This window comes from Sebastes umbrosus, chromosome 7 (assembly GCF_015220745.1).
Source record: "Sebastes umbrosus isolate fSebUmb1 chromosome 7, fSebUmb1.pri, whole genome shotgun sequence".
In the NCBI taxonomy this organism is placed as follows: domain Eukaryota; kingdom Metazoa; phylum Chordata; class Actinopteri; order Perciformes; family Sebastidae; genus Sebastes; species Sebastes umbrosus.
The window spans coordinates 22981993-22996057 of record NC_051275.1 but is presented as its reverse complement, the minus strand read 5'-3'; the positions used below and the strand labels follow the sequence as shown (position 1 = coordinate 22996057).

General features: G+C 41.7%; 1 protein-coding gene across 1 annotated transcript in view; it reads right to left on the bottom strand.

The window, feature by feature from the left end:
• Window positions 1–14065, bottom strand: part of dner (delta/notch-like EGF repeat containing) — a 63301-nt gene that overhangs the window by 18366 nt on the left and 30870 nt on the right. The window contains exons 2-6 of the mRNA XM_037774983.1: window positions 10869–11219; window positions 10686–10783; window positions 5589–5752; window positions 2490–2638; window positions 387–540 (exon numbers count right to left, since the gene is read on the bottom strand). Coding sequence (XP_037630911.1) covers window positions 387–540; window positions 2490–2638; window positions 5589–5752; window positions 10686–10783; window positions 10869–11219 — 916 coding nt within the window. The remainder of the gene's footprint in view (window positions 1–386; window positions 541–2489; window positions 2639–5588; window positions 5753–10685; window positions 10784–10868; window positions 11220–14065) is intronic.

Below are 14065 nucleotides of genomic sequence, written 5' to 3'. Positions count from 1 at the left end.
ACCTTCTAAATTGACGGATTATTCTCTGTCTGCGTCGTTTTTCCTTTTCAGTTTTTCTCATGAGCTGCTCACACAGGGCTTGTTAGCACAGTTCCCCTAATGGGGAGTGACAGGCAATCAGTGGTCACCTCCGACATTTACCTTCCTACCAGAGGCCTAAAATAAATCTGACAAGGTCAAAGGTTCAATACGATCTCATCTCTGTTCCTGAGCTCTTATTTAGAGATTTTCTAAAACAAAGAGAGATGCTTTCAGTTTTTACATCTGCGCAGCTCTAATCAAACCAACCAAGACCTCACAGTCAGGCTGAGACTCTTCACAAAGCCTTATATATACACACATGTATAAAGCTGTGTCACCAGCATAAAGTACACACACACACACACCTGGTGGGCAGGTGCATGTGAAGTTGCGTCCTTCACCTCCCTGTCTAACGTCGGTGCAGGTGCCATTGCTGCGACAAGGTCGGCGGTGGCAGGCGTCGAATTCCTCACAGAAGATTCCAGTGTAGCCGTCCTCACACTCACAGAAGAAAGTGCTCTGCAAAACACACACACACACACACACACACTTCACGTGTCAAATCAATGAGCCTTGAAGAGGAAACGACGGGAGGATAGCGATGAAAGGAAGAAAGACTTGTGAAACAGAAATAATGAGATTGCAGATTGTAAAATAATTCAGTAACATAACAATGCAATAACAAGCTGCAGTGACACAGTTTGATTGTCTCAAACAGCGAAGCAAGAGATAATGAGAAACTGAGTTTAAAGAGAGAAACCATGAAATGCTCTCTGCAACAACACCCTTTTTTTCAACACAATTTTTTAGCATGTCCAGTGAGAGTCACTACCACTAAATCTGTTTTTCTCTGTCTTCAAGGGTGCTGCTATACCAGACCGTATACAGTATACCCGCATGCATTTCTGATCATATAATGAAAGAAACTGTAAATCTCCACTATTAAAAGTTGATAAAGTTGCACTGCTGTAATTTGTGGCATTGCGTTGTGTTCTTTAGTTTTCTGTTGTGCGCTGCATTGTTCTCTGCTAAGTCAAACCCAGGGAGAAGTATTTTTTTCTGCTATACTTTTGTGAATAATGATCAAAAGGCGCTTGCATCACTAGACACAATGCTGCAGTTGCAGCGATAATGTCGGGTTATAATAATATGCAAACTGTGCTTTTGCTTATTTTGCAGTTGCACAATTATTGTGTTACTAAAACCTCGTTTCCACCGCAGACATGTTCACTGGAACTAGGAACCTTTTGAGGAACTCATTTGAGGACCATGGTCTAAATTAAGTTCCATTTTGGGGGGTAAAAAGGCCCTGGTTGAGGGGGTAGTACTTTCTGAAAATACAGGAACTTTCTGGGTGGAGGTTGCAGGGATGACCGTTGCTGACTGGTCAAACACACACACAGCGCCGCTGCTTCAACTGTACCGCTTCATTCATAAAATAAGGAAGTACTCTAGTATTGATTTAGGATCATTTTAGGACAAGGGGAGAACATTTTTCTTTGATTTATAGGCTTCCCGCCTCATTTTAAAAAGACGGAGTGAAAAAGAGAGATTGCAAGGGTGAGCGGTAACGTTAGAAGAGGGAGACAGCGCGGTGATGCTGTGAATCAGAGAAAGAAGTTATTTTCTGATTGTTTCACAGCGGTTACTTTCTAAAACACAAATGCATAACTCAACAGATGATTTAATGTGGAGACAGATGTTCTTAGTTTCTCTTTTCTGAATTTCATTCATTACATCCAATGTGCATCAGTAAATACTATATATATATATATACACACACTCACCGGCCACTTTATTAGGTACACCTTGCTAGTACCGGGTGGTCTTCTGCTGCTGCAGCCCATCTGTTTCAAGGTTGGACGTGTTGTGCGTTCAGAGATGGTATTCTGCATACCTTGGTTGTAACGAGTGGTTATTTGAGTTACTGTTGCCTTTCTATCATCTCGAACCACTCTGCCCATTCTCCTCTGACCTCTGACATCAACAAGGCATTTCCATCCACACAACTGCCGCTCACTGGATATTTTCTCTTTTTCGGACCATTCTCTGTAAACCCTAGAGATGGTTGTGCGTGAAAATCCCAGTAGATCAGCAGTTTTTTAAATACTCAGACCAGCCCGTCTGGCACCAACAACCATGCCACATTCAAAGTCACTTAAATCCCCTTTCTTCCCCATTCTGATGCTCGGTTTGAACTTCAGCAAGTCATCTTCACCACGTCTAGATGCCTAAATGCATTGAGTTGCTGCCATGTGACTGGCTGATTAGCCATTTGTGTTAACAAGCAATTGAACAGGTGTGCCTAATAAAGTGGCCGGTGAGTGTATATATATATATATATCGTTGCAGTGAGACAAAACCGTTTATTTTTTCCAATGTGTTTTTTAGATGAAACAAATTTTCTCCAGCTTCATTCACACTAAAGCTCAAATGGTGTCTCGATAAGAAGAACGATTATTTCTCACCTCAGAGGGCTGCGTGATACATTTGCCTTTCCCGGAGCACTGTGGGTCACTGAAGCTGCTGCCGGGCTCCACGCAGCTGCTGGCTTTCACCGTCAGGTTGAGACGCAGGGTGACCTCTGGGGCTGTGGGGGCGCCCACACGCAACACACCTATCACAGAAGAGTTGAGGGAATTTTAAACTACAGTATTCATGCAGTGTTTTTATTCATTCAGTCATTACATTTCAAAAATATGTACCGCATTGGCAGATGTAATTAAATAAATAATCCTCACGTCTTTGTAGAGAAAATGTGACTTAATGCTCGAGAGGTTTAGAATAATTTGCAATCAGACAGCATTTTGTAATGTGATTTGTTTTTAGCTAGCGGCGTGGCTCTAGGGATGCTGGTCTGTTGGTTGGTCCACCACTTTCTCAACAACTATTGGATGGATTGCCGTGAAATTTTGTACAAACATTCATGTTTGTCAGAGGATGGATTCTATTGACTCTGATAATCCCCTGAATTCTCCTCTAGCGGCACCATGAGGCTGACGTTTGTGGTTTTGAGTGAAAGACTTTGCAACTATTGAAAGAAACGGCATGAAATTTGGGTAATTAATGTTACTCTCACGATGAATTGTCATAACTTTGGTGAACCCCAGACTTTTCATGTATCATCAGGTTTCATTACTTTGGTTTATGACTAAATACCTGCTTAACTAATGACATTCTTATCAGCCTCAACTGGACATTGTGATAGTGCTGATTAGCAAATGTTAGCATGCTAAACTAAGATGGTGAACACGATAAAACATTATGGTTGCGTCCAAAATTCCATACTAAACTTGCTACTTAGTACGCCAAAAGAGTATGTGAGATTTTTTAGTATGTCCAAAACCTTAGTATGAAACCAACAGTACGCGAATTGCATACTACTTCCTGTGAAATATTATAGTATGCAAACACTGGACATTACACTGGCATAAATATCCCATAATGCAATGCAGTAGTACCAACAATGTTAATTGTCATTGTGACAGCAGGGAACGTCAATAATGCTATAAGGCGTCATATATTTTTTAAATTAGTTCAGACTATTTCTTCTCACAAATCATAATTTGCTCACATGAGGTTGGTATGGGTTACCATGGTTACGTGTCTCCAACCGGCAAGGAGGCTCTCAGGAAGTGACGTGGTAATTACAGTTCAGTGCGTCCGAAAAGATACATAGGCCTACAACTGTTTATTCACACAAAAGTATGTTGAACGAGTATGTAGTGCGTAGCATGCATTTCGGACGCAGCATGTAGCTCCTAAATATCAGTATGTTAGTTTTATCATTGTGAGCATTTTGGCATTTAGCTAACGTCAGCCTCACAGAGCAGCTAGCATGACTCTTAGTCTTGTTAACAGATGTTTTATGACATATTGTTAATGACTCTTTGCCAGTAAAGTACACCTCGCTGCCAAAACAATAATGTGGCTATAAGTGCTAAGACTGACTGATGCAGGCAGCTCTTCATCGTGACTAAAATAGAGCGCATGCCTCTCCGTCTTGTCTCTGGGTCTAGAAGTTCAGAGCATCTCTTATTATATCTTCAATCAAAGCTGACAGCGTCATGGCCACTTGGATAAAAATAGCCTCATAGCGAATATTAACTGCCATTTTTAAGAGTCTGATCTGAGCCAATGAGCTGCGAGTCCACCCATGACAAGACTTTGACGATGTAATCTCCTCGGCCAATGAGAGGGTCGACAGAACGACTCGTGCTTATCTGTCACCCCTGACCAAATGGTCGTCAGCCCAATGACATCGAACGTTGGACCTGCAGAGTCACCGCTCCATCACATTCAGACACAGTGACGTGTGAGGAGGGAAATGCAATGTCACCGCTCCTCCCTCCTTACTGATGCTTTGCATGCATCTTCCTCTTGCAGTTTGACCTTCATTCTTCCCTCCTTCTGCATCCTCTGTCCTCTCTAATCCCTTTCTGTCTTGCCATCTCTTCTTTCTCCCTCCTTATCTGACTCTCCCACCCTCCATTATCCTCCCACCCCTCTGATTTAACTCCCCAATGTCAACTCCCCCTCTCTCTCTCTGCCCCTCTCTCTCTCTCTCTCTCTCTCTGGCATTGCAGATGCTGTGCTGCCAGAGTTATAAGACATGTCAAGGTCAGAAGACAGTGAAACAGCATCAGGTATGTTGAGCACACACAGAGGTCTACCAGCCTTTCAGTCAAAGAGTGAGACTCTAATTACCCGCTGCAGCTCACACCACATTTTGGCACAATCGTGTGACTTCTCTTTAACAAAATCTGTGTGTGTGTGAAGCTCAGTATTTAAATACAGATGGGATATCAGCATAAATATCTGTTGTTGTTTTTTTCAATATGCAAATATATTATTCTGACTCGTATATGCAAATATTATGCGATTCTCCCCAATGTCATGTCAGGAATAAACGCTGTAAATACAATCCATTTAAATTCATTAATCCTCAAATGTTTTGGCTCAGTTGTAAATGAGCTATTTGGAGGTATTTCAAAAAAATGTTTCCTGTTTAGCTTCTCTGTGGTTGTTGGATGAACGATCATACTAATTAAATGATAAAAACAGAGATAATTAAAGAATAATTATGATTCATTGTAGGTACGATTCAGGATTTCACTTTAGCTAATGAACTTTAGTAAACAGCCTCTTGCCCATTTGTTTACAATACGATAAAGTAGAATTGATATCAGGGTCTGAAATGGGCCGGTACTCACCAGTACTGAGTACAAAAACACAAAAAACACCACACTTTCACCCAAGAGACCTATAAATCCCGATTAACTACGGACAATCATGCGATTAATCGCGATTAATTATTCGAATCGATTGACAGCATTAATGGGAATGTCATTTTGTAGGAAATTAACTACATTAAAACACAAAAACACATTTGAATTGGGATATATTACCAAGATATGCGCACAAATATAAATATTGATTGTGATGATCATGTCATGCAACTGCTGAATTAGGGTACTGGCACCTTTTTCAGTCCAATTCAAGCACTGACTGCTATGAATACAAGCTGTTGAAAACTGGTTCATATGTTTGTATGCATGAGATCTTACTGAGGAAGTAGTTCTGTCCCAGAGGCAGCGAGTGGTCTGGCACCACCAGACCATCAGGGGCCTGCAGGAACCACATCGTGGTGCCGTTCAAAATGGAGGAACGGAGGAAACCCTCGTCACTCACACGCCACAGCACCGGAGCTCCACTGGCATTGACCACCACCCTAGATGGAGAGACAAAGCAGGGGAGGGAAGGATGGAGGGTGAGGACATAGAGGCAAGAGAAGAGAAGAGAAGAGAAGAGAAGAGAAGAGAAGAGAAGAGAAGAGAAGAGAGGAGAATATGATTATTGGCAAAAATGACAAATTTATAGTGATTGTCATGATGATCCCTTTTTAAATGGTGACAGTTCAATCCACAAACTGCATCATTATTATTTTGTGCATCCGGTAAACACTTGATTCATCTTGCCTGGCATATTAAACAGCATTAAAATGTCAACAAATTCAGCATGAAAGATAAATGAACTAATCCTCTTTGTGAACTTCTCTACTTCTTCTAATCCTTATTGCAGTCGAAATAAGAAGTTTTGTCCCGTGTTTGACCCCAGGACTGATGATTAAAGGACGATCCTCCTGTTTGTTAGTCCAGCCTGGCATCGTGGTCAGGTCTGGTGAGTAATGGCTGTTAGTGGTTTGACTCAGCGGGGGTGATGTTGCTTCTTGTGACCCTCATCAACACGAGTTGTGAAGTACAGCAAGTGTGGTCGGAGGCCATCATTCATCAGGACCTCAGACAATTTGTACAAAATAGTGAAAACCCAGGCAGACCAACTGAGAGACAACATGGAGAGAGATGAATGGAGAATGCAAACAAAGTGTGGATGGGCATTTTCATACTCAAACGTGGCTCATTTTGTATTGATACTATATTAGAATATACTGATTACAAAATTGCTCTCCGCATTTAATGCTGCTGCAAGGCAGGGTTATTATAGTAAACTAAAATAAAAAAAGCACTGAAAATAAATATATCCTTTTCGAAAAAACTAAACTGAAATGATATTGCCTGGTTAAAAAAACTAATAAAAAATAATGAATAAAAATTAATGTAAATTAATTTCAGTTCACCGAAAAAAGGAGGCATGATATCGAAAAGTCAAAACAAAAATAAGATTAAAAACTAACTGAAAAATCCAAACCATTATAACCTTGCTGCGAGGTAATAAATACACTGCCATGAAGAAGCGATCAGACTTATCGAAATGAAATGGGCAGGTAGCCATGAAATGTAATGACCACATTCATGCTCCCCATGAGATGAACCCTTTCCGTTCTGGGAACTACATAAGCTTTCTTCTAGCGCAGACACCCGGGTTGTCAAATGGATGATTAAGGGTATTTACTTACCTCTAAAACCTCTAATGCAGCTAATACTGGATACATCTCAAATGGTAAGTGGACTTGTATTTATATAGTGCTTTTCTAGTCTTCCAAACACTCAAAGTGTTTCACACTACATGACAACATTCACCCATTCACACATACGTTCATACACTGATATCAGAGGCTGCCTGCAAAGTGCCCATCAGGATCTAATCTAAATACTCATTCACACACCGATGGAACAGCCTTCGCCAGCAATTTGGGGTTCAATATCTTGCCCTTGATCGAACCGCCGACCTTCAAATTGGTGGACGACCCGCTCTACCTCCTGAGCCACAAATGAACAAACAATCCTTATTACAAATAATTCATCCACACCAGCCCAAATGGTATTGTTTCCCTCTATCCGGATGCCTTATGTGGCTGAGGATCGTGGAGCCAAAAGGATGATCATGACTGTATCTGTAAACATGAGAACAGAGCAGCCAGGCTCCTGCTGGGCAGAGAGAGAAGAACAATGCAGGCCATGTTTCCTGCCAGAGACACTGAGCTCCAACAGCTGCCAGCCGGCTGAGGAGACGCGAAACACCAGAGCCGAGCTGAGTTACCACACCAGCTCATGAAGGAGAGTCAACCGGGGCTGTAAGAGAGACACTCAGCAGTTTCAATGAGGCTCTAACCTCACTCCCACATCTGAAATAATCATTCTCATATTAACAAAAAATCGGTGATTGTCCACTCAGCCTCTGTGCATCTGTTTTAATGACTGCTTGCATAGCTAAAAAACAATCCTTCCTGGATTACTCGACACGCTCTGAAGCCTCAGCACAGCACGTAACATCACTACATAAAAGAGAAAACTTGACTCTTCAGAAAAGTCAGCTCAGGATATAAAAGGACATGTTTTAGGTCGTGTTCATGAGTTGAGGGCACGTCGGAGCGTCACAGGTGGATCGGCCGTCTCAAAATGTTGAGGTGAAGAGGGAGCGGAGCCTGAAGGTGAAGCTATGAGCAGTGACCGACATAATAAGATGGTGGACAGACTACTAGCAGCTGAAATGAGTTTTCCTTTGCAGGGTGTCTGGGCTCAGCCCGAGGGACGACACGGGCAGCTCAGATATCTGGGGAACTACTGCTGCTACTTCAAGCTGAAATGAGCCATTTTGGTATTTAATATAGTTATTTGTGTGTTAGGAAAGTGGAAGGCTTCGTTTAATTCTACTTTGTTGGTATTTTCATCTCATTTCTTTTACTTATTAAAGTTGATTTTTGTCAGTTATTATGAACTTAATGAGATTAATTAAACTACTATTTGAAACCATTAATATTCTCATGAGTGACACTCATCATCAGTGTTGATATATTGTTAGATTAAACGCTTGTATGCACAAGATACAAGAGCTTTATTACATTATTATCAGCCTCGAAATCGATGTCACTTTTGGATCCCTGCTTCATTTCCAAGTGGTGCATGTGTGTTTGTACATAAGTGTCCTTCACTGCCTGCGCTCAGGTGTTGTGCGTAATTATGAGCTACAGTATGAAAACAAAGCAGCAGCAGTTGATTAACTCGCGGCTCCCAGTCTGCGATGGTGATCAGGCTCCGGAGTCGTGCCTACAATGTATAATGAGCGGCAACATCAAGGACATCCAACATTCACCTTGACCGTTGCCTCCGCATTATTCACTGACCCGTATTTACCGAGCCATTGTAATTCTGTTTGGGAGCAAACATGCTCCAAAAAGATGGGAGTCCACCTGGAGTGGTGTAATACAGGTAACACAGCGTCTCAGGTCCCAGGTGGGTCATGAAGACATTCAAATGGAAGGTTATTAGTTACAAAAGCTACAAGCTACTGTATGTTATGTTGCCAACAAAAGTTGCTGCATGGAAGATATGCAGATAAAATGCTGTGCAAAGTAAGTTCTATTGTATTTTTTTCATTATAGTGATTACGCAGACAGTATACTGTACAGCATGCTTTGTTGTTATTCTGGTTGATTAGGAGCCAAAAAGCAGAGTTAATAATTAAGGCAGTTTGTAGGTTAGATTCTGTTCGTTTGTGTCCTTAATTAACTCCAAGCTGAAAACCACCATATCGCTGACCTATTCTCGTTGAAAGATTCACGTCTGTTGTCACCTGTGACCACATCCTGTCACCTGTGACCACATCCTGTGTACACTTTTAATCACTAAGGTAACGCTGCATTCTGTAATTACGAGCAGCGCAGACGGAAAAACTGTTCACATCAGCAAACCTTGTACCCAATTTTATTTCAAATAAATGTAATTTCTGCTCTCCCACTTGGTGAAAAAAACTACATTAGTATCAACATACAACATAAGGTAAGAACTTAATCAACTGGAGGTCAACAAAACAAGATTTTCATTTGGTGTTAACACTACTTTTTGTATTAGACTATTCTTTTTAAGGCCCTGCACACCCACACAGGTGTTTCAACACTTTTTGGGGTTGTTGTTTTTTGGTATGACTCTGCGGTTGTTATTGGAAACTTCTATAAATACTGTTTATCCAGAGGAGTAAGCTACAGACTTCAAGCTCACAGGAAGTGAGTATTTGATGCACATTGTAGAAGTTTGCCTTCAGGCCAGAAAGGGTTTATTATAACCCAAACCATGATCTTTTCCTAAACCTAACCAAGTAGGTTTGTTGCCTAAACCTAAAGGAGATTTCTGGCAGAAAGCCCTGAAGGCAAAATATTCCCATGTGCGTATTTAATGCACAAAATATGGATTTTTGTTGGACTATTCCTTTAAGGCAAGGCTGGATTACCAACTGGGCAAACTGCCCTCTGGGCCTTCATGTTCACTGTGTGGCAACGAGGGATGCACTGATCAGATACCGATATCGGGCCGATACTGACTCAAATAGTTAGATCGGGTATCGGTGACAATGGGGCTGATCTATTCAATTAAATTCTATGTTTACATCTGATTACATGTGTGCGTACTACGTCATGTGTCAACAGCATGCCGGTAGACTGCCTAGCTGTGGGAGCTAACAACTAACATGTCAGCTGTTTGGAGGTATTTCATGCCAACAAGTTCTATGATTACTTGCAATATCTGCAGAGCCAATGTTTCGACTTCATCAAGCACCTTGAGAAGCATCATGACGAAGAATTCAACGAATTTTGAAGTTGCTGCTGAAAATTTATTATTTTAATAAAAAATAACAATTCAGCAAATTTATATCCGTATTTATTTGTTACACTTTGTTTTACGAAGTAAGGAAAGCAATATTTAAGTCAAGCCTGATCCACTCACTTCCACACAGTGAAGCATACAGCTTATCAATAAAACACTGGTAGCGGATCGGTACTCGATATCTGCCGATACCCAAAGCCCAGGTATCGCTATCGGTTATCGGGACTGAAAAAGTCGGATCAGTGCATCCCTAGGGCAATTATAATTTGATTAATTGCACATTTGCCAGGGATCAAGTACCACTAAAACACAAATAAATGATAAAAAACAGGCCCTGTGTCCAATTCTAATATTAATACCTATATTATTTCAGTTGATAATATGCTTATATGGTGTGTTTTCCTCTGTGAATTTAATCAAATTACTATTGAAATGTAGCAGCATAGTGTTCAACAATAGTAGTATTGGTTAGTTTCTGGGCTAAATATGATGAAGCTGCCACCTGTAGTCTGTAAATAAGGGCCCACAGTTACATTTTGACCCCGGGGCCCCTCTAGCCGTGTTTTAAGGGGGATAGCAGTCAGTCATAAAAGTTGCTCTTACTTTACAGCCGTCTCTTCAGGCACTTCCAAAGACAGAGTCAGAGTTCCTGACGTCAGCTCACACAGCTCAGGACTCACACAGTGCAGACCCTCCGTCACCTGCAGCACACACACATAACATATGTTACACATTTTAAAGATAAACCCACCAGGAGCTTAAGTTTTAGAGTGGAAGTTATCTCACCCTGTCTGCCTCCCACGTCACCACCAACAGCCTCTGGCCGGGTTTGGGTTGCCATGGCTGCAGGGTGGGAGGTGGTGGCGGCGTGGTGGTGGAGGAGGAGACGGTGGTTGGCTGTTGCGGCTGAGTGGCGGCTGCGGTGGTGGAGGCGACGGGGGTGGCCAGTTCAGGAGCGGAGGGGGTGGCTGGGTCCCAGTCGGCGGCCGGCAGGTCCAATAGGATCTGATCACACCTCTCCCCCTCGTAACCTTCGGTGCACTCGCAGGTGTAGGCCGGCTCCCCCTCCTCCCCGCCATCGCTCCGGCTGCAGTTTCCATGGAGACAGGGGCTGCTGGCACACGGGTCTGTGAAAAACTGAAAGAATAAAGGAAATAAATATAAACAGGAACAAAAAACATCTGTGTTTTCACCTCTATCATCCTGTCTGCACTGCTGGGCTTGAGTCACTTCTTGTGACACAAAGAAAGGCCCAAAAATATTAATTTTAAAAAGGGTCAAGGAGTCTTTTAAACACCGTGGACATCAAGACAGTGTCGTCCACTCTCAGTGATGATTTCCCTCTCTCTTTCTACTCAGCTACTTTTTTTTATTGCTCTCTGACTCAGCTTCCTTTTTTTTACCCCCTCCTCTCATTTATTTTATTACATTTTGTCTCCTGATATGTTGTTCTGCATTTCTTCCTCTCTTGCTGCATTTTTTCCACTCTTTCACACTCAGACTTACAATATGAGCGTACACACACCTGCAACACACATTTTGTCCCCAAACAAGGTTTCCCCCCGTCAAGCAGCAATGAAAAAAATGCACCCTGACAGCCTCCTTCATGCTGGTTTCCCTCCATCAATAATTGATCATATTTGCAGGAAAACATTCTGGTATAGATGCTGAAGGTGAAAGAGGACAAAGCCTGAGCTCACAAAGCTCACTGCCTGACACCGTGTTGCCTTTTGCTTGGTTTTCAGAGCCTTCTTAGGCTTAAGAGCGTCTATAATAATAATCCGGCTGCTTCGGCAATTTCATTGAAACTAACTCAGGTATCTGCGGCTCCAGCTGTCTGATTTAAATGTGTTCAGATAACAGTTTTAATAAAACCCAGACAAAAACAAAAAGCCAGGCTGGAGAGAGGCTGAATCTGAAGGATGCTCGTATACTAAATCCCCCTTGGTGCATATAGATGAATGTACATGTGTGTCTGAGAGAAACAGAGAGAGGCAGAACAACAGAGCGTCATTAACAGTCCGCTCTCTCCACAGCCGAGTCACAGCTCATTAGTGCTAATCTCTCACTGGTTTTTGCTCGCGATGCCTCTATCAAACTTTCTCTCTGCTCTGAAGCACAGCGGACCCAGCCGTCCCAGCAGGCCGTTCTCCGGTCCTTACACAGTCTGCTGCTCTTTATCTTCAGTCAAACGGCACCAGGGATTGAGTTCATCAACCTTTAGAGAACAGCAACGTTGGGCTTGTCTGGGTTAAAGGAGGCATTAGAGTCCAGCTCATGACCTTTTTCATCTGTCACTCCTCATTTCTCTTTCATCCTAACAGCCCACATACAGACTGCACAGAATGTCCTCCAACACAACACAATTTATATATATATATATATATATAAATATATACATAAGCTACTGTATAATTATAGAACATGGCTGAACAATAGGATCTAAAATCTGTACCACAAAATCATTGGCACATTTAGCCTGATAACAATAAATGGAACAATTGTTTTTAATACATTAGCACATAATATTCACGCTATCCAATCAGAAAATTAATCTACAATATTTTCAATTATCATTTAAGTTGTTTATCAAGTAAAAATGCGCTGGCATTCGCCACCTGATTCGATTCGTTATCAGGCTTTTAAATAGGCATTATCGGTCACTATAAGCACTATAGATGAGGATCATTAGGAGCCTACTACGCCTACTGTGTTGTGAATGTGAAACTTAAATGCAACACGTTCTAACAGTAAAACTGAATGAAACGTTACGTTTTGAACACAAACAAAAAGGCTCGCTGGCCACCGCACTTCAATTGTGAAGGTTTGCTGCATTTCTCTGTTTTATATCTTAATAACTTAAGATAAGATTTAACTTAAGATCATTGAATCGATATATCGATCCAGATGGATGGATCGTTACACCCCTACTAGAAGGATGCCATTAGTTGTTGTGGCTACTCTCAATTCAATTATATCATATGTTATTTATTAAAAACTGTAATTTATGTCAGTAATAGATTCACAATCATTTTAAAGGCGTTACACACCCATGGTTGTGTTTTCACATATTTGCCTGATTGGGCCTCTTTCCAGGACAGTGGAGGTGTGTACAAGATGTGACATTTTCCTCCTCTAGTTGCACCTGTTAAGGCATGATAATAACTTTTATCACTCCTATTGGTACAGTATGTTGAGATCGGTGACTCACATAATCCCCAGGTAAACTGAAAACACCTGTGTGCGTGTAGGGCCTTTAAAAATGTGGCTTATTATCTAGCTCTAATTTATAACTTGGTGCCATCACTATTCAGTGTATATGGCATATGGTTTCATTATTATTCATGTACTTCTTCCTATCTTCCTGCATGATGTTGCTTCTTATTCTCCGGCACCAAACAGCTCATACGCCCCGGGGCTCTGGCAAACCATGCGAATCAATTTCTTCTAAGATGATGATAATAACTCACATTAGTCGCTTTATTTATATTCCCACATAGACCTATACACTGAACAAAGAGATCCTCCCGGGCCAAATTAATTGCTTCACAAGGTGCTGTGATCTACAGTATTTGCTAATTTGGGATGGCCACCCTGAGGAGGGAGGATCAATACGGAAACAGTAACGCTACTTAAGCTATTGGCATCATTATGTAAACCAGGTGGAGGGCTGGATGAGTCTGTTGCTGTAGACATGACACGCACATACAGGAACATCATCAAGTTAGCCGTGAAACTCAGTCTCCACACTCAATAATGTAAGAGAAAGAAGTTAGAGGTAGACAAATGGCTGACTAAGCCTGGTGAGACTGCACCTTACAGAGTGTGAAAAAGGTCTGAAAGTCTTTTGAGTTCAGCTGCACCTAAAATGCTGAGTATACAAGATTAACCAAGCAAACGGAGCAATGCTTTTTCAGGAGGCTGTTTATCTGCGCAGCTGACATCCTCTGACAATTAACAGAGAGATGTTATGGTGATGTGGT